The sequence below is a fragment of the Mesoplodon densirostris genome, chromosome 2, assembly GCF_025265405.1.
Source record: "Mesoplodon densirostris isolate mMesDen1 chromosome 2, mMesDen1 primary haplotype, whole genome shotgun sequence".
Classification (NCBI taxonomy): Eukaryota; Metazoa; Chordata; class Mammalia; order Artiodactyla; family Ziphiidae; genus Mesoplodon; species Mesoplodon densirostris.
The window spans coordinates 153,767,144-153,791,341 of NC_082662.1; the positions used below are offsets into that span (position 1 = coordinate 153,767,144).

At 45.8% G+C, this 24,198-nt stretch overlaps 1 protein-coding gene across 3 annotated transcripts in view; it reads right to left on the bottom strand.

The window, feature by feature from the left end:
• The window catches only part of CACNA1E (calcium voltage-gated channel subunit alpha1 E), a 300,372-nt gene that overhangs the window by 184,993 nt on the left and 91,181 nt on the right, over nucleotides 1-24,198 (bottom strand). For all 3 annotated transcript variants that reach the window (XM_060088531.1, XM_060088530.1, XM_060088529.1), the window contains exons 4-6: nucleotides 21,093-21,196; nucleotides 19,633-19,785; nucleotides 18,283-18,464 (exon numbers count right to left, since the gene is read on the bottom strand). In XM_060088531.1, coding sequence (XP_059944514.1) covers nucleotides 18,283-18,464; nucleotides 19,633-19,785; nucleotides 21,093-21,196 — 439 coding nt within the window. The remainder of the gene's footprint in view (nucleotides 1-18,282; nucleotides 18,465-19,632; nucleotides 19,786-21,092; nucleotides 21,197-24,198) is intronic.

Consider the following 24,198-nt stretch of genomic DNA (forward strand, 5'->3'; position numbering starts at 1 on the left):
CCCACTCTGATCTCTGGGGAAGCACATTCCAGCAGGACAGCACAATTGCAAGGCTCCGAGGCAGGAACGTGCCTGGTGTGTCTACTGCAAGAAGACCGCTGTGGCTGGAGGAGATGAGTGAGGGGAGAAGGGGAGAGGGGCAGAAGGGGGGAGGGGCAGATGGTACAGGGTCCTGTGGCTTCCCGGCTTTCACTCAGCGAGAGAGGAGGAGCCGCTGGAGGGTTCCCCGCAGGAGAGACGTGCGCTGACTTACATGTACCAGGGTCACAAGGCCAGACTTTTTCGTTTTGGTTTTTTTTTTTGGCTGCGCCACATGGCATGTGGGATCTTGGTTCCCTGACCAGGGATCGAACCCACGCCCCCTGCATTGGGAGCCCGGTGTCTTAACCACTGGACTAGCAGGGAAGTCCCAAAAGGCCAGATTGAAGTGGGGCAGTGATGCACTCAGGGAGACACTGCAGTAACTCAGGCAAGAGATGTGGTGGCTTGGGCCAGGGTGCAGTGCTGCAGGTCAGACTGGTGGTCAGAGTCTGGATAAATAGGGACTGTGGAGCTGACGGGAGTTAGCAATGAATTAAATGTGCGGTATGAGAAAAAAACCAGAAGAATGGTTCTGAGGTTTGGTAGCTACGGTATCTAAAAAATCAATGATGTAACAGCTTTGAATAATGGTGTACAGGTGAATAATACAAGGAGTGCAAACAAATCGAGACCAGCTGGGAGAGAGCAGATGACCGAGCAGTAAAGAAATTTTCAGAGGAGCCCTGTGTTGGAAAAGGAGCATTCCAGCACTGAGCCCAGTGTCTAGCACAGAGTAGGCCCCCGATAAATGTCTTGAATGTAAAGGAGTACAGGTACACAAATAAAAACCAAGCTTAACAAGCAATATCATCTTGAGGGAAAATATAATTTTTATAGAAGAGGAGCAGACAAAAGGAAAAAGAACCAAACCAGAACAGACTTGGACTGAAGAGCTTTCTCCACACCTGAAACTGTATGTGTCCTAAACCAACTCATTGGCTGGTGGTGGGAACTCCTATCTGCCTTCCCTATAGTAAACAAGTCCCTGCCATAATCGACAAACTGGCCCTAGAGCATGTTATTATCCTGCTAATGTCCTAGGAGAATTAATAATATTACATTTGGGCTAAATTCCAAAAGAAATAGCTCTGAGAGAAAACCCCGAAGTTCTTAGGGCCTTAATAATAGGGCCACTGCTGGGCGAATACACATTGAGTTGTAGTTCCTCGGAGCTCAGTCCTTAATCCTCTTTTCTATCTATACCTTCTCCCTATGCGGCACCAGCCAATCAAGCCCATAACTCTAAAACCATTAATAAGTTGATGCTTCTCAAATGTGTATCTCCTGCTCTGCCCTCTCCTCTGAGCTCCAGGCTTATGTATCTAACTACTCACTCATCGTGACACCACTAACTTGGATACCTAAGATGCATCAAATAGGCATCTCCAATTTAACATACCCCCAACTGAACTCTTGACCCTGGTCAATCAACCTGCCCCTTCTCTAAGCTTCCCTGTCTCAGGAAATGGTACCACTGTTAATACACTAATGTAGCTGAAGAGCCATCATTGGTCCCCACCTTTCTCTCTCAATCCATCGGCAAGTCCTACCAACTCTACCTTCAAAATACAGCCCAATCTGACCACCGTTCATCACTGCCAGCGTGACCATCCCAGACTTCACCACCATCACCTTCTATTACCTCCACCCTTGCCCACCATGGCCAGTTCTCCACACAGCAGCCAGAGTGATCTTTCAATATATATCAAGTCACACCACCCATCCGCTCAAAATACTTCAAAGACTTCCCATCGAACGTGAAATAAAACCCAATGAGGCCCAGTGGGATCTGGCCCCGACTGGCTTTCTGATCCCTCTTCCCTCCATGCCCTTCTGGAGTGCTCCTGCCTTCCTGTTGTTCCTTGAACCCACCAAACAATCATCGTGCCAAGCAAGCCACTGTGAGGTTTCTCTGCGAAGCCTTTCTTGACCACCTCAGATAGAATACGGCCATCGTCTGGTTGTCCTCACAGCACTCAGTCCACAAGGGTGGAAGGGATGATAACACTTCATCATGGCATCCACTGAACACAAGTCTGTCTTCTCTCCTCAAAAGGAGCCACAAAATACCTTCTACCATCCCGGCAATGAGGAGGTTGCCTAAAGTTTGTTGTAAATTAAGTTGAACTGAATGGCCCAATCATCCACCATCTCCTCTGCCAATCTGTTCTAACTGATGGCAGCAGGGAGTAGTGGAAAGAGCCTGGGCTTTTCTAGTGACACAACACTAGGTTCCAATCCAGGCTTTCTACCTTAATAACTGAACAACCCTGGGCAGGTCACTTAACCTCTCTGTGCCTCAGTTGCCTCATTTGTAAAACAAGGAATGATCAGATTCAACTTCAAGGCTACTGTAAGAACTAGAAGCCACACAGGTAAAGGACCCGGCACAGTGCCTGGCACACAGTAGGTATATGATAAATGGTAGCTAGTATTATTATCCACATATGTCTTGTCTTTCATCTCTCTTTACGGCATTACTGAACGTCCAGAGATTCCAACAAAGCATGTTTTGTCCTTCGAGAGGAGAAGTAACACAATGAGAAAGACATCAAGATGTACGGATGGGAGGAGAGGCTTCACTCCAGGTGGTGGAAGGGGAGGTCGCAGACTGAGGCCACGGGAAACAAGATGACTGACAACAGCAAGCTAAGCCCCTTTTCCTCTCCAGCCAACCTCTGCCCACTTCTGAACTGTCCATGACCTCAAAAGCCACAGAGGACCCAAGTCCCCGCTGAGGTCTCAGTGCCTGAGCGCCAGGGTGGGTCTCATAAAAAGAGATTGGTTGCCACAGCAGAAAAGGATATGCAAGCTCTTCCAAATTAGAACAGGAATTTAATTAAACCAGGAGAGAAATGAGAGATAGGGAGATGATTAAGGCCCCAGGATATCTCCTTCCTTAGAGGCGAGGGGAAGAGGCAGGGCCGAGCTAGGATTCACCCCCACTCACAATCTGCCCCTTTCCCCCCCGCCCCTCGGCCGTCTCCCTGTACACCCCCTACCTTCTGACTCCTGGGCAATCTTCTTCCTCCGTTCTGGAACCCCTGGCCCCTACCCCAAACCCAGCTCGGCACAAAGCTCTCCCTCAAGACATATGGGCTGTTGACTCATTCTCCTGGCTTGTAACAAAGCTTAAAACTTTTAATTCCCAGGTTTTATTATCTTTTCTCACTCTTTCTACTGCATCTTGCTTCATGTTATGAATTATGTACAGTACTTCTGGTACTCAAGAAAGACCCTTTATCAAATCTGTGCAAAAGAGAATTCATGAGTGATTCTGATCGACGAACAGTCTCCTGAAATGACAAAGAGTTCCCCGGGCCTGCGGGGAGTTCGAGCTTGATAGGCACACAGACAGGCACATGGTGGTAGGGAGGGACACTGTGCTGTGGAGATGAGACCTCATTGGGATTCGGTGGCTATAATATGTTCTAAGGACACTCTCCCTTGCGTGTGTCCCCTCTGTGAGGCTGCTTAAGACCAGGGCACGTAGGGAAGAGATGTGATCATGTCAGGCGGGCACAGAGGTGGGGAGCTGCCTTACCAGGTAGGGTAGCTCACTGCAGACTTCATGCAGTCTGCAGGGCATGCCTTCGTTTTTTTTTTTAATCCATAAATTGTAACTCAAGATAATGTCCACAGGAGGCTGCTTCCCAAATGCCTGAGACAGAGAAAGCGCTTCAAGGTCCTCCAGCAAAGGGGCTCCCTCTGGACAAGCCACAGCACACGCATGCCTTACCCATCTGAAGGGAGGGGAAAAGCCACCTCTTGTTCCTCTTGGCCCCTTTCTCTGAATCTCCTCTGCCCAAGCTCCCATCTTTCTCCCTCCTCACCGCCCACTTCCCCACTTGCTGAAGACGCCCGAGATCTGGCTAAATAACCCACTTTGCAGTTTATTTAGCTCTAAATGGAAGTCGTAAGACAAATGCAATAAATAACTTGGGTACAAAAGAGAGGCACGCGTCCTCCCTCTCACTCTGTCACACACGTGCACACAGACTCAGTAGGGGCGGGTACTCTCCACGGTAACCTTTCCCAGGCTCAGTGGGCCGACAGTCACAGCTGCTTCTAGTAATGCAGGATGACAGGCAAGGTTCGTGTTCCCGGGTAGACTGGGGTCCTGGAGGGTAGACCAAGACTGCTGGCCCAACGAGGCCACAGAGTCTGTAATTCCCAGGACTGGAACCCCGCTGCCCACTCTTTGGGGAGCGTGACCTTGGTGACTTAGTTATTAGCCATGGGTGCCACTCTGCTCTTCCCAAGCCATTCAGGTGGCACGCTCCCTGAGGGGCTGTGTCATGCCACTCCAATGCCACCTGCTAAGGAAGAGGAACCTGTCACAGAGAGAGAGGAGAGTGGGAGACCTGGGGAAGGGAAGGAAGACGGAGAGAGAGAGAAAGAGAAAGAGAGAGAGAGAGAGAGAGAGAGAGAAAGAGAGAGAGAGAGAGAGAGAGAGAGAGAGAGAGAGAGAGAGCGAGCCCTGATTGGAAACCCTGGGAGAAAGGGAGGCTGTAACAGAGATGCGCCAGCCTGGTGAACCACCCCAGCCCCACCTGGGTTTGGGGGACACGTTGCCAAGAGCTCGAATGTGATCACGACTGGCGGTGAGGGAGGCGTGATCACCTGGGTGTGCGCGTGCCTGCTGCCCTTTCAATCCTGCCTTTCCTTCCAAATCAGGAAGAGCAGCCTCTCTGATTCAATGGCACAGCTGTAACGAGCAGCACCCCCGAAGGCAGGTGGAGGCACACCTCAGTCATTCAGATCAAGGTGAGGTCCCCTTACTCATGTTCCCACACTCCCTTTCTTTTCTGCTTCATCTAGGAACCTGCTCTTTTTATACAAAAGACTCCGGGAGTGGTGGCTCTGTTTTACATCATCAAGGAAACAGCTGGAAAAGGTCACGGTACTGTGTTTTGTGCACAAAGGAAAGAGAAAGATCCTAACGATATTTTGAATATATATTCTGCCTTATTTCCTAGGGATCCCACTGACCATATCTGCCAAAACACATTTAAAGATGATACGTGAAAAATCGATTATTGTGAAGCTCAAAAACAGAAATCCTCTAAACATCACTGTTCATAACCTTAAACTATTTTAACAATACCTTTAATTTATAAAGCATATCTGGGTGCACAAAGCCCTTTCATACATACATTCTGATCTAATTCTTACAACCATAATATGAACTAAGTGTTCCAATTTAATGGGAAGAGGAAGATGAGTCTCACTGAGGTCATGTGACTTGCCTAAGATCATGGTATGGGGGAGGGGGGAGTATAGACAGAAAATAAAACCTGAACTTGAACCCAGATCTTCTGAGTACAACCCAATGTTGAATACTACCTATTCCTTATGGTATTCGCTATGCCAGCCTAACTGGTTTTCTAAAATATTTGTTCTTTGGCGACAAGTCACATAAGCAACTACTAATTCCTATTAAAATTAATGTAAAAAGCTCACTGTCACCAGAACGGGGAAAAACAAACAAACAAACAAAAAACTCACATGCCAAGCTGCTAATAGCAATATTGTGCATTCACAAGTAAATTATTTACATCAGTGTAATTATATTAATAGATTAATCTATTATATAGATAAAATCTATATAACCATAGTTTTTTTTTTCAACTTTCACAGATCAGAGAATTTTCACAAAACAAATACAAAAGAATATGGGCTTGCCACACAGTTGTTAACTTTTACTTCTGCCAAGAAAAGATATTAACTTTGAAAATTCAACTTCAAGCTGAACAAATTTAGCTTCCAAAAAAACTGTATTGCTATTATTTTCTCATTATTCCAGACTGCTAAAAACTTCATCAAGGGCTCAGTCCCCGCCCATTCAGGAACACTGCTGGAGATAAACATCAGGTCTGCCCTAACACAAAGCGTAGAAAGTCCTGAAGTGTGTTAGAATTTGAGAGCAGCTGTAACATCAGCATTTCGCCAGTTATCCAGAGGTTATTCAAGTTAGTAAGAACTGGTATGAATACCTAAAATGTGTTCAGAAGCCATTTTAGCATCAACTACAGGTATGTTTTTCAACATGCACATAATATAAATAACACTACACTTCAAAAGCAAAAGCACAGGCCGTGAGAGCTCCCAATACATAGAGCAAATGGAAGCTAAGGAAAAGGAAACATGATGGGAGAATTTGCCTTACATGCCCCCAGCAGCAATCAGATACTCTATTCGAATAAGCAAAACAAAAAACAACAAAAAAAAGCTCACTTAGCAAAATCGAGTTTATAAGTACACAGCCCTTATAAGCAAAAAGGAGGGAGACGCAAGAGGGAGGAGATATGGGGATATATGTATATGTATAGCTGATTCATTTTGTTATACAGCAGAAACTAACACACCATTGTAAAGCAATTATACACCAATAAAGATGTTGAAAAAAAAAGCACTCATAAAGCAAAGAATGAGGGTCTTTTTCAAAGCACTTTCATATGTTTTATCTCATGTAATTGCTACAAGACTCTTGAGGTTAGGAACAGCTGGTGGTATTACCCGCGTATTACTAATGAGAAGACTAACACATGTTTATTTATTCATCTGACACTTACAAAGAGACATAAGTGTTTTGCCTGCGATCACAGGGCTCATGGCAGAAAGGGGTCCAGTGGCTGTCCCCCTATTCTCAGTGTAAGTATCAAATCCCAAGCTGATGTTCACAAAGGTAAAAAATGGAACTTGTAAAAGGTGGATTCAGCCACAGAAAGTGATCCCAGAAAGTGTGTGTGTGTGTGTGTGTGTGTGTGTGTGTGTGTGTGTGTGTGTGTGTGTGTGTGTGTGTAGTCTTCAATTTGGGGCTGCTCCTGGTCACGTTTCATCACAGAAAACAGGGCATACTTTCTCTTTGTTCTGTTCCCAAACCCTAACCATGTCTCAGATTGCCATCTCTTAGGTCTGGGTCTCTTTAAGGGCATTTCAGAGCCAGGTTCCAAGCCAGGAAGGCCAACTGTGTCACAGAAATTAACTACTAATTACACACAAACCCTGTGTAAACCTTCCAATAAATTACAGTCCCCCTACTTTTCACTAGTTGGGTTTGTTTGTGTGTGTCTCTACCTGTCACAGGAGAAGGGAGCATGGCGCTGAGCTGGAGCACAGCGGGGAAAGCAGACGGCAGTAACAGTGGGGACAGCCCACCATCCAGCATTAGTGGTGTCCTTCCCGACAGCAGCTCCTTCATCTGAACCTAGACCCTATGCTGCATATGCTGACAGCCAGGCGGCCTGGAAGCCAGGGCAGCCTGGGTGGGTTCACAGAGCCTCTCTGTGAAATTAGCCTATTGATGGATATTTACTGAATACATAATCATGTCTGGGGAACTGTGGTTGATGCCAGAAGACAGAATGGCGTTTTGAAAGGGAAAAGGGACAGAGGCGCCTAAAAGACAACTCCTGATAGGGGAACCTGGGAAAAGCACCAGCTGATGCTACTGACGTTTAGGTCTGGGGGAGAGGGCTTAGAGGAAAGATCTCTTTTCCTTTGAGTTTTCAGGGCTGGTCAGAGAAGGCTCTGTGGAGGAGGTGGCCAATGTTTTGGCGGAAAAACTAATTCAAAAAACATGAATGTAAGATTGGCAAAGATGCATATGAAAGGTACTAAGTGGCTAGGCTGAGAGCTAGGAAAGGACCAGTCGGAGAGGAGAAGATCTGGACAGCGAGTGGGCAGTGGAAGAAGATGTTCTGCTTGTCTCCCCTATATGAGTGGTTTCCACAAAATGTTCTAAATAATTATTTAACACCATTAGTGCTTCCTATGTGCTAGGCACACGTCAAGGGCTTTATCCAAGATATTTCATTTAATTCTTACTACAACTCTGTGAGGGGGGTACTGAAATTATCCTCACATTACAGTTAAGGACAATAAGGCATAGAGGTTAAGTTGTCCAGGTCCCACAGGTAGTAAGGGTGGGACCAGGATTCCTAACCACTGTTATACCGCGTCTAGTAACAGAAATCATTGTTTCAAACAAGATCATCAGAACATCAATGCAGAAAACTTACAGAAAGGAACACCTTTGGCATAAATGTATTTTTGCTATTTAATATATATGTATATGCATTTATAATACAAAAACATGTAAGTAATGTAGAATCAATCACTCAAAACATAAGGTGGTTTTGGGGAAGATGAGCACTAAAGCCAGGGGTAGGATGACTGCTGCAGTCTTCAATCAGCTTTGACATCCAGTTTATTTCTGTATTTTGTTTTAGTTTCATAGTACTGAGAAAATCCTGAATCATACAGAAAAGTAATAGTGTGCTCACTTATATCACTGTCTGTGAGCAAACAAGCTCAGGCCTGAATTTTTTAAAAAGACTAACACAGAACTACCAGCCTTCTAATAGTACATTTACACAAAGTTCAAACGAACACAGAGATGGCAAAGGGAGCTTTACTCCAAGGGCTGCACAAATAAGCCAGGGCGATCATGAGCAGTCTCCAAGTATGAAGATTTGGTCTCGAACACACTGATTACGTGTGGCTTTTTAAATTAGTTTTTTTTCATCATTTTCTACTTCCTCGATTCTAAGATACACCTTTCTTTGCAGACAAAGGTTTTAGAACTAAGGATATACGAATTTGTAACATACAGAATGTAGTAGGGGTTCCCCCCCGAAATGCCATTATTAACTTTTTAGTAGATCTTATAATCAACGGTACGTATCTTGTATTCAAGGAAATGTGACAGTTAAAATATATATTTTAACTATAAACAAAACGAAAAGACAAACCACGGAATAGGAGAAAATATTTGCAAATGATGCAACTGACAAGGGATTAATTTCCAAAACACACAAACAGCTTACAAACAACCCAGTCAAAAAATGGGTGGAAGACCTAAATAGACTTTTTTTTTTTTTTTTTTTTTTTTTTGCGGTACACGGGCCTCTCACTGCTGTGGCCTCTCCCGTTGTGGAGCACAGCTTCCGGACGCGCAGGCTCAGCGGCCATGGCTCACGGGCCCAGCCGCTCCGCAGCATGTGGGATCTTCCCAGACCAGGGCACGAACCCATGTCCCCTGCATCGGCAGGCAGACTCTCAACCACTGCGCCACCAGGGAAGCCCAAATTTTGGTTAAAGTAGGACCTTGTAGAAATCTATGTAGTGGGGGAGACGGGCTTTCTGAAGGCTTTCTCTTTAGTATGCTCCCACTTCACCCTCCCCGGGCTCAGTTATTACAACCACACGGAACTGTCACTGTCACACTTCACTGTGGCCTAGAATCACAAGGGAGCTTGTTAAAAATACAGATTCCTTCTTCCTAGCTCTGTAGCTGCCAGTTCATTAGACCCAGGAAGAGCCCAGGAATCTGAAATTACATTAATTGTCCCCAGGCAATTCTAAGATGGCCCACACTCTGAGGGGCACTGAAAGAAAGTCCTCAATAAATATTTTTCTAGTGAATGATAAATTGAGGGAAAAATGAATAGAGACCTTTTGGCTGCCTAGTGCCAGAGGCTGGCACTGTGCCATCCAGTTTGGCTGGGATTCCGTAAGGATTTGGCCTCCAGAGTGAGCCAGTTGAAAGTACCTGAAACGGCCACTGAGTCACCAACACACCACCCCCAGTTAATTTCTGCCCCTTAGTCCTAAGGCCTGGGGTTGCCTCAGAACAGAGAGATCATAGCCTAAGGCTGCATGACACACCCGGTACCTGAGGCCTCTGGCCACGGATCAGAAATTAAACCGTGTATTAGAGTGGGCTAAAACAAAGGCAAAGAGCCCTGAGCCAGCTTAATGGTTCTGCACAGACGAAAGATCTGGAGACTGGCCTGGTGCGTGCGTGGTGTGAAATTCAGGCACCTGATCAGGAGGCAAACTTCGCATATTTGGAATCAACCCTAAACACGATGACATCTCTGGTTTGACAAGTTATTAAGAAATCAAAATGGATATGAAAGAGTAGGAATAATTTCAGGGTAGAAGCAGCTATGGATGGGAAGGAGAAAGAAAGCAAACTGCGTTTTTTTTTTTTTTATCCCACGGAGGGAGCCAGGGACTGGAAACTGTGGACCCCGGGCTCCAGCCCAGCGGGCAGGGAGCAAGAAGAAAGGCATTGCAGGGTTTAGAGGGAGGACACGTGATTCACATGGAGAACAGGCTGCCAAAAGCAGCAGCAGAAGCTACAAACATGAATGTTTTTTTTTTTCCACCTGAAAAGCCGATATCTTTTTTTTAAACATCTTTATTGGAGTATAATTGCTTTACAACTGTGTGTTAGTTTCTGCTTTATAACAAATTGAATCAGCTATACATATACACATGTTCCCATATCTCTTCTCTCTTGTGTCTCCCTCCTTCCCACCCTCCCTATCCCACCCCTCTAGGTGGTCACATAGCACCGAGCTGATCTCCCTGTGCTATGTGGCTGCTTTCCATTAGCTATCTGTTCTACATTTGGTAGTGTACATATGTCCATGCCACTCTCTCACTTCGTCCCAGCTTACCCTTACCCTTCCCCGTGTCCTCAAGTCCATTCTCTACGTCTGTGTCTTTATTCCTGTCCTGCCCCCAGGTTCTTTAGAACCTTTTTTTTTTTTTTTAGATTCCATATATATGTGTTAGCATACGGCATTTGTTTTTCTCTTTCTGACTTACTTCACTCTGTATGACAGACTCTAGGTCCATCCACCTCAATGTGTTTTTAAAAAGAGACACTCTGGGGCTTCCCTGGTGGCGCATGGTTGAGAGTCCGCCTGCCGATGCAGGGGACACAGGTTCATGCCCCGGTCCAGGAGGATCCCACATACCGCGGAGCGGCTGGGCCCGTGAGCCATGGCCGCTGAGCCTGCGCGTCCGGAGCCTGTGCTCCGCAACGGGAGAGGCCACAGCAGTGAGAGGCCCGCGTACCGTAAAAAAAAAAAAAAAAGAGAGACACTCTGAGGAAGAAAACAGGATTACAGAGTACAATGCTAGTGAGGAAGGTGGGCGGGCCTGGTAGGTTTCAGTCCCCCAAAGTTTCCCCAGTCAATGCTCTGAATTGGGCTGACGCGGGGCGAGGTGCCCAGGGGTGAAGTCTGGGAGGGCCCAGGAGGTGTGCCACACCTTCTGTCACAGCTTACTCTGCTCACAGGGACACACACCCCTCACTCACTCACTCTCCCTCTACTGGGGGGCAGTTCAAGCACCGAATTAGAAATCAGAACAGCTGGTTTTAAAGCTCACTTCCTACTTCTTCTATTTGAGACAGGTTTCTCAAATTCATTCCATAGACTGAATTTGTCCAGGAGATTCCAGAGTAACATTTGAAAAAAGGTCTATAATCCATTTACTCCCTTTTCACAGTCTCCCCCCGCCTCCTCACCTCTTTCTTCCCTACCCAGCTCAAATTCCACCTCTCTTGATTCTCATTTTATTGTGCTCACCAGTTAGAACTATGCTGGTGAAAGCCAACTCTCCACCTACTTCCTTGCCTGAACCTCAGAGGCCAAATGTGACTACAGGAAAACACAACACATTCACTGGTCTCACTTTCACCCCAGCACCATTAACCCCGAGTGGGTCCTGAATGCTGCCCGGCAATCAGATCCCCACTGCACTTAGTCCCTCACTCAGACTTCCAGCATTTCCCTCCTCCCACCTTCTGCTGATGACCTGACTTTCTATTTCATCGAGACAATAGAAGCAATAGGGGAATTTCTACATGCTTTTGTCACCACGTCTACCCCCATCCCAGCCTCTTCAGGCTCCCTCCTAGGACTATGGATGAACCATGAAGTTGGGCTCCAAGCCTGGCCCTCCACCTGTGCTCTGATGGGCTAGGAGTCCACCCCCTCTCACCTGCTTTAGAAGGCTGCTCCACCAACTGTCCTCTCTCTCCAGCAGCAATGATTTTTACCTTGAATGACTCATTCTTGCCAAAAAGCAAATGGTGTTTCTTCTACCTGCCCCACTCTCTCTGCTTCTCTTTCAACAAAACTCAACACGACGGTCTGTATGGCTGTCTCCAAACCTCTCTTAAACCTTCTCCAATCGAGTTTTCGCCCCTCCCACTTTCCCCTCCTGGCCTCTGATGATTAATTCTTAGCCCTTATCTCCCTTGACCCATCTCTAGGCAGCATTTGACTCAGCTGATCACTGTTACTTCCTCCTTCCTGAAGCACTCTCTTCCCTTGGCCTATAGGACACCATGCCCCCCTACGCTCCTTCTCAGTCTTCTTGCTAACTCCTTAACTCACCCACATCTTAACACTGGGACTTAGTTCTGGAACCTCTTCTCTATAGTTAGATATTCCCTTCCTTGATGGTTTATCCAGACTTTGGACTTTAAATACCATTCTATACACAGAAAACTCCCAAATTTATTATCTCCAGCCTAGGCTTCTACCCTGAATTCATTTACCCAGCTCTCTCCTTACACCACCATATCAAATAAGCAATGCAAATTTTTCATTCATGTCCAAACTCAATTCTTTATCTTCCTCCCCATCTACTCAACCTTCATGGGAAAGGGGCAGACTAACTTCCGGTAACCACTATCCCTTTGTGTATTAGACAAGTCACAGGTGAACAGGCACTGGTATCAGATTCCAGGTGTCATCTGTATTACAGAGACCCAGACAACTGCAAGGACACAGGAACAGGCTCGTGCAGACAGGCATGTGGGGGAAAAAACAGCCTATTCCAGAGCATGACTGACCGGTTACAGGAGTCTACAAATTTTACCAACTAGACACCTTATCCTAGGTCAGCTGGTACACCTTATCACTCTGACACCGTAAGATGATGGTAGGTTCCTGGCCCCTATCTGTCAAATGAGCTCTGAGTATGTTCTGTTCCCAGAGCATGTGGAGGAGGTGTTGATGAAAACTAAAGCAGAGATGAGTAGACAACATTCCCTAGTCGCATGGAACTCAGCACCGAACACGTTCTCTGCAGATACTATAAAATCAGAGAAACTTCAGGAAGCTGGAGATGGCAGTTTTCCACCAACCCTCGGATATGGCATTATTCTTTCAACATACATAAGCAAAACAGCAACGAGGCAGAAAGTGAATTCTCTGTTAACCATTTAGCACATATTAACTATGTGTAGCTGGGAGAAGGCAACTTAAAGGAGCGTCACAGGCTCTGTCACAGACCAAAGGACTTCTGAGAGTGAGGAAGACTCTCAGAAAGCATCAGACCACAGGTTGCCTCTTCTTTCCAAAAGCCAGGAAAGAGTATAAAAATCTTCCCCACAGCGGCATAGAGCACCGAGGCAGTCAAAACAGATACAGCTGGCGCACCTGCAAAGCTGAAGAACAGCACGCCTCCAAGAAACGTCCGCATCTGTGTGTTATCAACACCAGGTGAGAAGAGAAATAGCTTGATGAAAAATACAGATGAAATGTAGAAATACAGATCAAAACTACCGGACTTGAAGAGCACAGATTGGAGGAACGGCAGACAGCGATTGGGAACCCCTGCAATCTGTATATTACATTCCTGGTACCACAAACAGCAGAGAACATAAAACCAGAATGACAACAGGGAAATCAGACTCAGACCAGAATCGGGAGAAAGCCAGATCTGAGAGCCACACCTCACCCAGGTGAAGAAGGTCAGAAGTCAATAATGGAGCCACAGTAACATCTGTGGAGTGACAGCACTGAGGGAGAAGGTGCTGTCCTGGAGAAGCAACACCTATCCAGATTAGAAGAAATGAAAGGAATTAAACTCGTAAGAAGAGGGGAGAGTCTGCAAATGGAGGAGACCTTTGGAGAGACAGTCAAAACAGGAAGAAGCAGCCAGCAGAACCGTAGACTGCTTTGCATCTTTCTACCACAAGAGGGAGGGAAGCCAAGAATACAGTTGGAATGTGACCAAGCCGAGTTGAAATTTTGGGAGAGACTAAATTGAGCACAGCACGCAGGACTCCAGGTTGCCCTGACAATGGGAACTCTCCCCCACCCTTACAATCATGCATCCTCATGAGAAAAGCTACATGCAAATGAAGTCAACGGTAATCAATGGCAGAGCCATACAAGGTCACAGGAGGCATTTAGGACGGGTCTGTGCAGCAGAAAAGGGATGCAAGCACCAGGGAAGCATTTAAGTTACATAGAAAAAGGTTAAACTGAGTCCACATGTTTGAGAGAGCTTCTGCGTACAGTGTAAACCTGAAGGTTCTCCTAATGGTTTGGTTATAACTGGCGCCAATAAATCTTAACGTATTTGTTGTAACCACTGAATAGAAGAGGCATTGGATGAGGAAATAGGGACTCCCTTTACTTTGTGGTCTTTGTGAAGAAATACAGTGGCTGGGTGAATTGGGCCTTCCAGGAATAGTGGTAGGAAAGGGAAATCAACACAGTTATATCTGCGTCTTATTAGCAGTGGTAATAATAAAAGGCATAGTGGGTAATTTTTCTCTATGTAGAAACATACATATATACATGCATCTATTTAGAGTACTCAGGTGACTAGTTGTTCATAGTTAATTCAGTGATGTGTAACCAGTTCTAATATATATGTAAAGTTTTGTCATTACAAAATCTTAAGTTAAAATTAAGAGAAGAAAAATAAATACTCAGGTATCATTGACATGGGCTTTCAGAATCTGCACGTTTTCAACCAAGATCCTAGGCATCTCTAATCTCATACTTTCAATGGGCATAAGCGGGAGAGGGGTGGTAGGTGAATTAGTCTGTACTATTTGTTTAAAAAAATTTTTTTTAATTTATTTTTGGCCGTGTTGGGTCTTCGTTGCTGCGTGCAGGCTTGCTCTAGTTGAGGTGAGCGGGGGCTACTCTTCGTTGAGGTGCGCAGGCTTCTCATTGCAGTGGAGCATGAGCTCTGGGTGCACGGGCTTCAGTAGTTGCAGCACACGGGCTCAGTAGCTGTGGCACATGGGCTCTAGAGCGCAGGCTCAGTAGTTGTGGCGCACGGGCTTAGTTGCTCCGCAGCATGTGGGATCTTCCCGGACCAGAGCTCAAACCCATGTCCCCTGCATTGGCAGGCGGATTCTTAACCACTGCACTACCAGGGAAGCCCAGTCTGTACTATTTAAATTGTTATTTTCCCCCATCCTGGATCCTCTTTCCTGTCCAAGCTAAATGGTTGAATTTGGATAAATTAAAAGTGTTTATAACAAGACAACAGGTTATGCTAAGCCCCATATCACCAATCCAAAACTTCATTTCAGTGTCAGCCTCTCCCACAAATGGGCTCTTAAACCAGTCAATCAGGAATCACCTGTTCAGCACTAGTGACCAGGAGAGTCATCTGCACCAGCATCTTCCTGATAAAACCCTGGCACACCCCAAAGGAAAGTGACTTTGCCACAACTAATCCACTTTTTACTAACTTCCTGGTCCAGCGCCCTTCTGCCTATAAAAGTCTTTCGTTTTTTGTACAGCTCTTCAGAGCTCCTTTCCAGCTGCTAGATGGGATGCTGTCCAATTCATGAATGGTTGAATAAAGTCAATAACATCTTTGAAATTCACTCAGTTGAATTTTGGTTTCTTTAACAAAAGCTTGTATGATGTGACTCCACCATATACTGCAAGCCCTACGCCCACCAGACTGAAGAGTCCACAGCTCTGAACCTTCCTCTAGTAGCAGAAAACCCTAACTCCAGGAGGTGCATCCAGCTCCTGCAAGAGAGCTCTGCCTGGGCCATGCTTTACACCCCAGTTTCCTGCTCAAAGGAAGCCCAGACTTTGATGGCTCCTTCTCTTCCTAAGGAGCCAGACTTTGTCTGTGTTCCACTGGCTGAAAATTGGATGCCTTTTTCATCCAACTTCTCCTGAATCCAGGGGTAGTTAACCATCTAACTACGACCATCACTTCTGCCTGTGGACTCTTGGCTCCATGCCCTCCCCCTAGATCCAATGCTTTGGAAAGTGATGTCATCTCAAAGTGGGCATGAGTTCATTCTGCCCCATAAGCAGCCACTTTTTGGAAATCAGCCGAACAGCTCATGGAGTTCCCTCAAGTCTGGATCCAGGCACAGGGATAGCAGGAGGCCTTCAGTAAACTGAAGTTCAATGACGAATGTCATTGTCAGAGGTACTGTGAGTCTGTGGCCCTGGGAGCCCATGCAATCAAAGGTTTCAGAGAATCCGCAGCTTGACCTCTTCTCCCTGCTTCCTCGGTAGAGCACACCTAGAGAGGCGAGCAAGTTCACTGTCTCTGTGTGACCTCCATACCTATGTTGGATAGATAACCTGAGAGAGACTGGAATTCAAAGAGAGTACCAGGAGAGCAGGGATCATGGCAATTTTTTCTCCGTTTCCCCAGTGCCTAGCACACTGCTTGACACATCAAGGATGCTCACTAATATATGTTGAAAGAATGGATGAATGAACAAAGGAACTAATGTAAGTGATGACTGATGCCTGTTTATCTCAGTACCTTCTGAGCCTTGGCTCCGGAGGACCAACAGGATCTCGCCTTTATCTTCCAATGCAACACTTCTCCCTTCAGGCTTGCAATGCATTTACCACATCACTTAGGTGAGTCTACACACATAACTGAAATACATCCCTCCCAAAGGGGCCAGTGCTGTCATTTCCAGAGGCGCCTGGTTAATCTGAGTGACACGGCTTCAAGACACCCCTCACATCGCAAATGAGGAGCAACTGGACTCATCAACCTTGCCTCCCTTCCTGCCACCCCACAACTGGTGAGGATCTCAGAGTGTCCTCAAGGGTTTTCTAGGTCACACATAACCCCTGGGCTTTCTGGGCATATGCTGGTCTTTGGGACTTCTTCACTGCCCTGCAGAGCTTTGGCATAATAGCCTGTGGCTCTTTTCTGCAAAGCTCCACCTGCCTGGGAGCTTGGGAATGGGTGCAGGTTAGTGATGGACATTTACTAGGTACCTACTTGTACGGGCTTCATGCAGACCCTGGCTCTTCCTCCACGACAATCTGGTTGAGTCTCTCCTGAGACAGCATTTCCTTGCCTTCCAGTACAGATTATGTCCAGAAGTCCTTCTAAAGGGGGCTTTTTGTAAGCCACCCCATGTTCCACCCATTATTTATACAGACGGAATCAGGTTAGAAGGAAAGGTAAAGGTAGACTGTGGGAGGGCAAGTAAGATGGATGATTGCTCCAAAGGGATCTGCCTTGGGGTGGGCTGGCTGTATGCACAGGAGGGTACAGACCTTTATGAGCACCTGTTTACAAAGACAATTTGCCCAAATTGCTTTGCCCCCCCCTTGGCCTCCTATGCATCAAAGCACACACCTCCCCACCCTTTCATTTTAGAACTCAGACTCTGCACCATGCCTTTCATAACTTGTTGAGATCAGACTCTGGGAGGTGGAAGACACTTCAGTGGTCACCCTAACATCCCACACAGACAGTTAGATAGCCTTGTCTTGTACACCAACTCAGAACTTTCCCAACAGGCCTGATCACATGAATCACCAGGGGCACGTGTAAAAAATGTAGCTCAGCTCACCGACTATTCAAAGCCACATGAAATAAAAATCTCCAAGGGCCTGTGAATCAGAATTTTCAACAAGCATCCCTAGTGAGTCTTACAATTAAGCATGTTACTTATGTGCATGTAATGCAATGGTTCTTGAGGGAAGCTACATATTAGAATCAGCTAGGAAGCTTTAAAAACAAAAATCAATGACAGGTCTTTACGCCTAGCTATTCCTACTTAAGTTGTCTGGAGTACAGCCCAGGCGGTGTAAATTTTTCAAGCTCCCTCCCAGCTGATTCTAGTTGCGGCCACGGGTGGGAACTACTGGAATACCTTCCCAGACCAGTGGTAAGCTCTTTGAAGACAGCAACCAACAAATCTATACCTCTTGGTGCCCCTCACTGAATCCCAGCACCATGTCGAACCAGTCGCAGAACAAAACGGCTGAGGTGATCTGATTTAACTAGCAGTTCACCCATCAAATATGGCATGTAATTTCCTAACTATATTAAGAAGCTGTGTACTTAGCAAGAGGCCACAAAACAGAGGCAAATAAACTGCTAAGTATAGATTACATCCAGAAGTCCTTCTAAAGGGGGCTTTTTGTAAGCTACTCCATGTTCCACCCATTATTTATACAGACAGAATCAGGTTAGAAGGAACGGTAAAGGTAGCCTGTGGGAGGGCAACCATGGTTGAGTCTACACACACACACACAGCCCTCCCTTTTCCCAGACTAACTAGCCCAAACCATGCCAGAAGCCCCATTCCATGATCCTTCCCTCCTGCTCCAGCCCCTCGCCAGCTCTACTCACATTGTACAGCACAGTGGTCCACCCTTCCATGGTGATGCACTGGAAGACAGTCAGCACGGCAAAGAGGATGTTATCAAACTGGGTGATCCCATCATTGGGGCCGATCCAGTCCCGGCATTCATAACCAGCTGGGCAGCCCTGCACACCACATGGGTGAGGGGGGTCAAATCCTTCTAGAATACCTGCAGACACATTTGGAGGGTGGGGGATAAAGCACACGATGCTTAGCATGAGCTGGAAATGATCCCAGGAGGCCATAAGCATGCAATTCTATTTCCCACAGAAAGGTTTGTCCTTCTTTGTCTCCGGCTCCTACCCTTCTCTGGCATCTCTACACCTCACAGCTCACATACCATGTGTTCAACCCAATGTTTCCCAACCTCCTGTGAAAATGAAGCCTCATCCACATGCCCCCCCCACCCCCTCTTTCCTCAGGTCACATCTTCTACCTTTTCCTGAGTCCCACGGGAATTTACAGGACTGGGTCACCCAGAAAGGTCTGAGCTGAAGGCAGAATCCTACTGATTTTCTAACTTCAGACTCCAGGATAGACTCTTAGTTCTTTCTGGGTTCCTTGGGAACAATTATAAACTACAGTCCCTTCCGTGGATCTTAACTCCTTGTTTTTATGGCCTAAATTCCTCATCTTAAATAAGACAAAAATAAAAAATAAAAATCCAACATGAAAGGTGTCCTTTTGAAGATTCTTTTCATAAAAACATGGTACCTAATTGGGCTCCTTCAAGCTCTCCCCTGCCCCCTTTCCTTCTAAAGCACTCTACTGAACTTGAAAAGAACAAAGAAGATACAGGGAGACAAGAATGCCAGATCTGTGTACCCTGCTAATCTCCCAAGTACCCCTGCCAAGTCAGGCTCAGAACTCCCTCAGTTCTTCCACACTATGTGTGGGTCATAGCAGAGAGGGGGAAGGTCATGAGCTTGAGCATGGATGGAAAATGTCCCCAAGATCTGGAGGGCCCCAGATCTGACTCCAGACTCCTGGTCTCTCTGGCTGTGGGCCAAAGAGGCCATACACAAAGGGTAATTCTTCAGGCAGAAGGTTTTTGACATGCATTCTGATAGCCTCCTACCAAGGGATGGGGCAGCTGAGACCTTCTATTGAAATAAACTATAAACCTAAGAGGTTATTCGCTTTGCAATATCAATGCACAATGGGGATCTTTAGGCTGGCTGTGCCTCATAAAGCTGCTGACAAGGAAGTCTCTGATTCTAATTCTAGGGTTGGGATAGGACATACTTTTCCAACCAGCCTCCAAATGCCCTGAAATTACCCCAATGACCAGAAGAGAGAGGAAGGAAGAAGGAGAAGTCAGAAAATAGTGACCCTACCTGAATTGTTCATGAAGCAAGCTCGGTGCAACTTCCCACTGTAGAACTCCAAGCCAATGATAGCAAACATCAGGATGGCAAAAAAGAGCAGAAGGCCAATCTGCAGAAGAGGCACCATGGCCTTCATGATGGACTTCAACACAATCTGCAGGCCTAGAAGGAAAGAAAGAGAATGATAAATGGAACCCTCGCTTAGCACCACCTGATACGGCAGGCTGACTTCTTCCTGGGAGAAGAGGGGCAAGTCTTTGAGGGAAAAGAACCATTGATCCTGAAATGATAAAGCAATTCACAAAGGGATAACCAGGATAAGTCAAGCCAAAGACTGCCATCACCTCCTCCCTTAGGGATCATTCGCTACCTGTTCTTCACCATTCCCTGATCATTTACATGCCTATCACCCTTCCCTTATTCACTGCACCCATGCTGTCTTCTGGATTCCTCTTCCTAAAGGGAATTAGGTCCAGCCCTGCTAGGCTATAAGTCTGTAAGAACAAGGAAAAAGTTCATCTTCCCCACAACTCTATCTCAGACCCAGCTCTCCCACCCACTATTGGAGAAGCAGAATTAGTACAACCGCTGTTCATGAAACACCATATCCTTTGACCCAGAAATTGTCCTTCCAGGATTCTAGCCTAAGAAAATAATCAGAGATTTGAATAATCTTTAAGTAAAAAGATGTTTGTTGCAGCACTATTTCTAGTTAGAAAAAGAAAACTGGAAATAACCTAAATGAATAGCAACACAGAAATGACTACCCAAGTCAGGGACCGTATAAGACAGATTATAATACAGATTTTAAAATCATATTTCTGAAGATTTTTTTTTTTTTTTTTTTTTTGCGGTATGCGGGCCTCTCACTGCTGTGGCCTCTCCCGTTGCGGAGCACAGGCTCTGGACGTGCAGGCTCAGTGGCCATGGCTCACGGGCCTAGCCGCTCCGCGGCACGTGGGATCTTCCTGGACCGGGACATGAACCCGTGTCCCCTGCATCGGCAGGCGGACTCTCAACCACTGCACCACCAGGGAAGCCCTGAAGAATTTTTAATGTCAGGAAAATCAAATGCTTATGATGGGATCCAATACCAAAATTACAGCATGATCCCAATCACATTAAAATGCGCAGGAAAAAATGAATGAAAAAATACGCTAAAATGTTAACAAAAGTTATTTCTGAATGATAGGATAATGGGTGCTCTTCACTTTCATTTTGTATTGTTTCCTTTACTTTCCCAATTTTTTACAAAGATCTTTCATTATCTTTTAAATATGAAAAAAAATCTGCTAAATTTTAAAGTGGAAGGTGATGCCAGATTGCTGCAGGAACTCTATTTATTACTGCAGGGGCTTCTTCTCAGGAGAAATTATTTCTTGTTTATCCCTAATTCTCTTCGACCCTGGATCTGGTTGAGGACATATCAGTAAAGTTATCAGCAGAGGAGAGAGAAGAAAGGTGCTCACTAGGTATCCCCGACACGAGCTTCAGGGGCCTTAGGACACGCACAGCCCGGAGCGTCCTCAGGTCCACATGTGTGTTGAAGTGGGTTCCCGCAGTGGCCAGGATGCTGCAGATGGAGACATAGAAGGTCAAGGTTACCACAGTTTGCCTTTCTCCTGTTGTTCCATGGGGGAAGCTGAGTTAAAGAAGGATCATCAGCCTGGAAAGCACACAGAGCTGATGCCAGCTGCGTGTGGGCGCACCTGAGCTTGGGTGAATCACCAGTGATTCCGAGTGGAATTAAATTTAGCCGCATCTGGATTTCACTTCGAAAAGGAGGAAAACTGATCATCACATTGGAATCCTAGCTCCAAATCATTAGTAAAACACAAGGTCCCCAGCATCTCTCATTCCTGCCCTGAAACCGTGTCCCTTACCCTCCTCTTTGCCCCTTGCCAATTTCCTTCCCCTCTTTCCAACCTACCAAGGGCCTCACATATTTTATTTTAAATTTTTCTTAGATTCTCCTGTCTCCTATCGCCTTCAGGAAATTTCTCTGGATTAACTGCAGTAAAGGAGTAATTCACTCTTCTTTACCTTGACGCTTAGAATTTTTACCAAACAAAATCAATCACTCTGATGCTTATACTTAGGGAATAACGTCACTGGTCCCCATGCAGTATTTTTATAATCGCCCCCAAATCACTGTGTGACCTGGATTTGGTTTCTCTGTTTCCACTTTTCTACTTCCACAGCCATACCCAGGAACACACACACACACACACACCAAAAATCCATAACAATCCTATTAGATGGTGTACACCAAGTACCTTGCCTTGAGGAGACAATTTATTTCATATAATCCCATGACACTGCAGGTACTTTGGAGAGACAAAGACACTTAAGTACTTATGACAGGTACAGCAGAAGACTAACAGTCAGAAGAACTGGATTTCAGTCCTGACTCATGTACTTGTGAACTGGGTGCCTTGAGGCTAGTCAACCTCTATGAGCCACACTACCCTTATCTACCAACTGGGGGAGTACCATGGCCTAGTTACAAAAATAAAACTACATGGAATTGAATGTTATGAGTGTTCTGTAAACTATAACGTACAAAACAGACATTATATCTAACACAAATGTTAATAATATTGCCTTTACAACTTTGTCTAGTTTTAGTCTTCTTTCTGTAGGGTGCTGCTTTTTCTTCCTTACAACCTCCAGGACAATTTCAGCTATGTGGAACTACTGGGGAATGACTCATTCCGAAAACTGAGTTTTCTATATGGTCAAAGGGTGGCAAGAATGATTTATTTCATTTAATTATTTTAAGAGGCTTTGGAGGACTGGGGAGAGGTTGGTTCAGCTGAGGGTAAAAAGGGCCTGGACACATCTCGTGGCTGGCCCCGCGAGGCCCCTGCACCATATTTTTGCTTCTCTCTGACGTTAGCTTTACTTTTCTTCTCTTTCCCATGTCATCAATCCTGTTTCTCTGACATTTGACATTCCAGATACCTTGAAGTCCCTTTAATACGTGAACGAAACGTTTATGCTCTATTATCTCTAGAAAGCAGATACAGGATCAACAAAGACAAATTACGCAGATCCAGATTATAATCACGAGCAGTAACTTTGATACAAGCAGTGCTGGCCAACAGCCAAGTGGGCTGCTTTACATGGTAGTGACTTCCCGACATTCGAAGTATTCAAGGACAGACAGAAGAACTCTCTTTTACGAAGATAAGAGGGTTCCAACATTGGGTTGAAGGTTATTTAAATGACCAATAGAGATTTCTTTCAACTTTAAGATTCTATAATTCTATATGGATCCAATCTCAAAATCAGAACCAGAAAGAAAGTTTAGTCTCATAAAGCATCTCAGGAGCTAGGTTTTCTTTGTCTCTCCCAACCCAAACTTCCATCCTCTCATCTTAAAAGGAGGGAATTTAGGAGACACTGCTTTTGACTCTATCTTCCAAGGCCAAAGAGTAACATTAGGGAGGGGAGTGATGTAATTTCTAGTAAGTAGGAAAAAACTGAAGAGAAGAGAGAACAAGGAGAAACATGGAAAATAGGAGTGAAAAACAGGACAGAAATAGAAAAAAAACAAAGAAAGAGAGAAAGAGAAGCTTCAAGGATAGGTATAGTGATAGAGAAGCAGAACCCCAGGAAAATGGTGTCATTGCTCCCCTGATTCTGGTAACAAGGGAAGGAGCACTGTACTCTCAGTCTTCGGAGGGGCATGCGTGGAGGCTGCTTTCCCTCTGGTTCGCTGTCTTACAAACACAGTGGATAGAATCTGCCCCGTTCAGAAACCAGAGTTCTGTTTCCTAGGATACCCAGATACATGTGAGATGCTCTTTCATATCATAAGAAGGGCTGTTGAAAATGAAAATCTCCTCCCCAGCCCAGAGATGAACAAGGTACATTTCAGAACACGGAGGTAGGAGGCCAAGGACGACATTAAAGGGCAAGAAGGCACAGGTGTAGAGAGAAAAAAAAAAAAACCAGTAGAGGGAAAGGAGAATGAGAGGATGGGAAGTGAACAAAGGAAATGTGGAGATGAAAGCAAGAAGGGAAATAAGAAGAAATGAAACCTGGTGGAGAAGCAAATGTCAGAGAAACAGGGATGATGACATGGGAAAGAGAAGAAAAGTAAAATTAATGTCAGAGAAGCAAAAATATGGTGCAGGGGCCTCGCGGGGCCAGCCACGAGATGTGTCCAGGCCGTTTTTACCCTCAGCTGAACCAACCTCTCCCCAGTCCTCCAAAGCCCCATCACACTTCAGGCAGGGCTGTGCGCCTGTGGCCCTGTGCTCCCCTGGCCCTCAGAATTTTCTTCTCTTTCACCCAGTGCAGGAAGGCTGTCAACTGAACCTCTGGCTGCCGTACATTGGCCACTGGCTGACTGCTAGTATTCAAATCGTCTTTGAGGGCAGGAATCACAATGCGGCTCCCTGATCCACCTGTCAGAAACAGGAGCAATGGGATCCTTAGAGGAAAAGATAATTAAGGAAAAGGGCCCTATTCTGAGCTCCCATAAAATTCTGTGCCCACCGCCATCACTGCCCTTACCACATCCCAAAGGAAGTCTCTGTGTTCTCATCTGTCTACCCTCTGAGATCC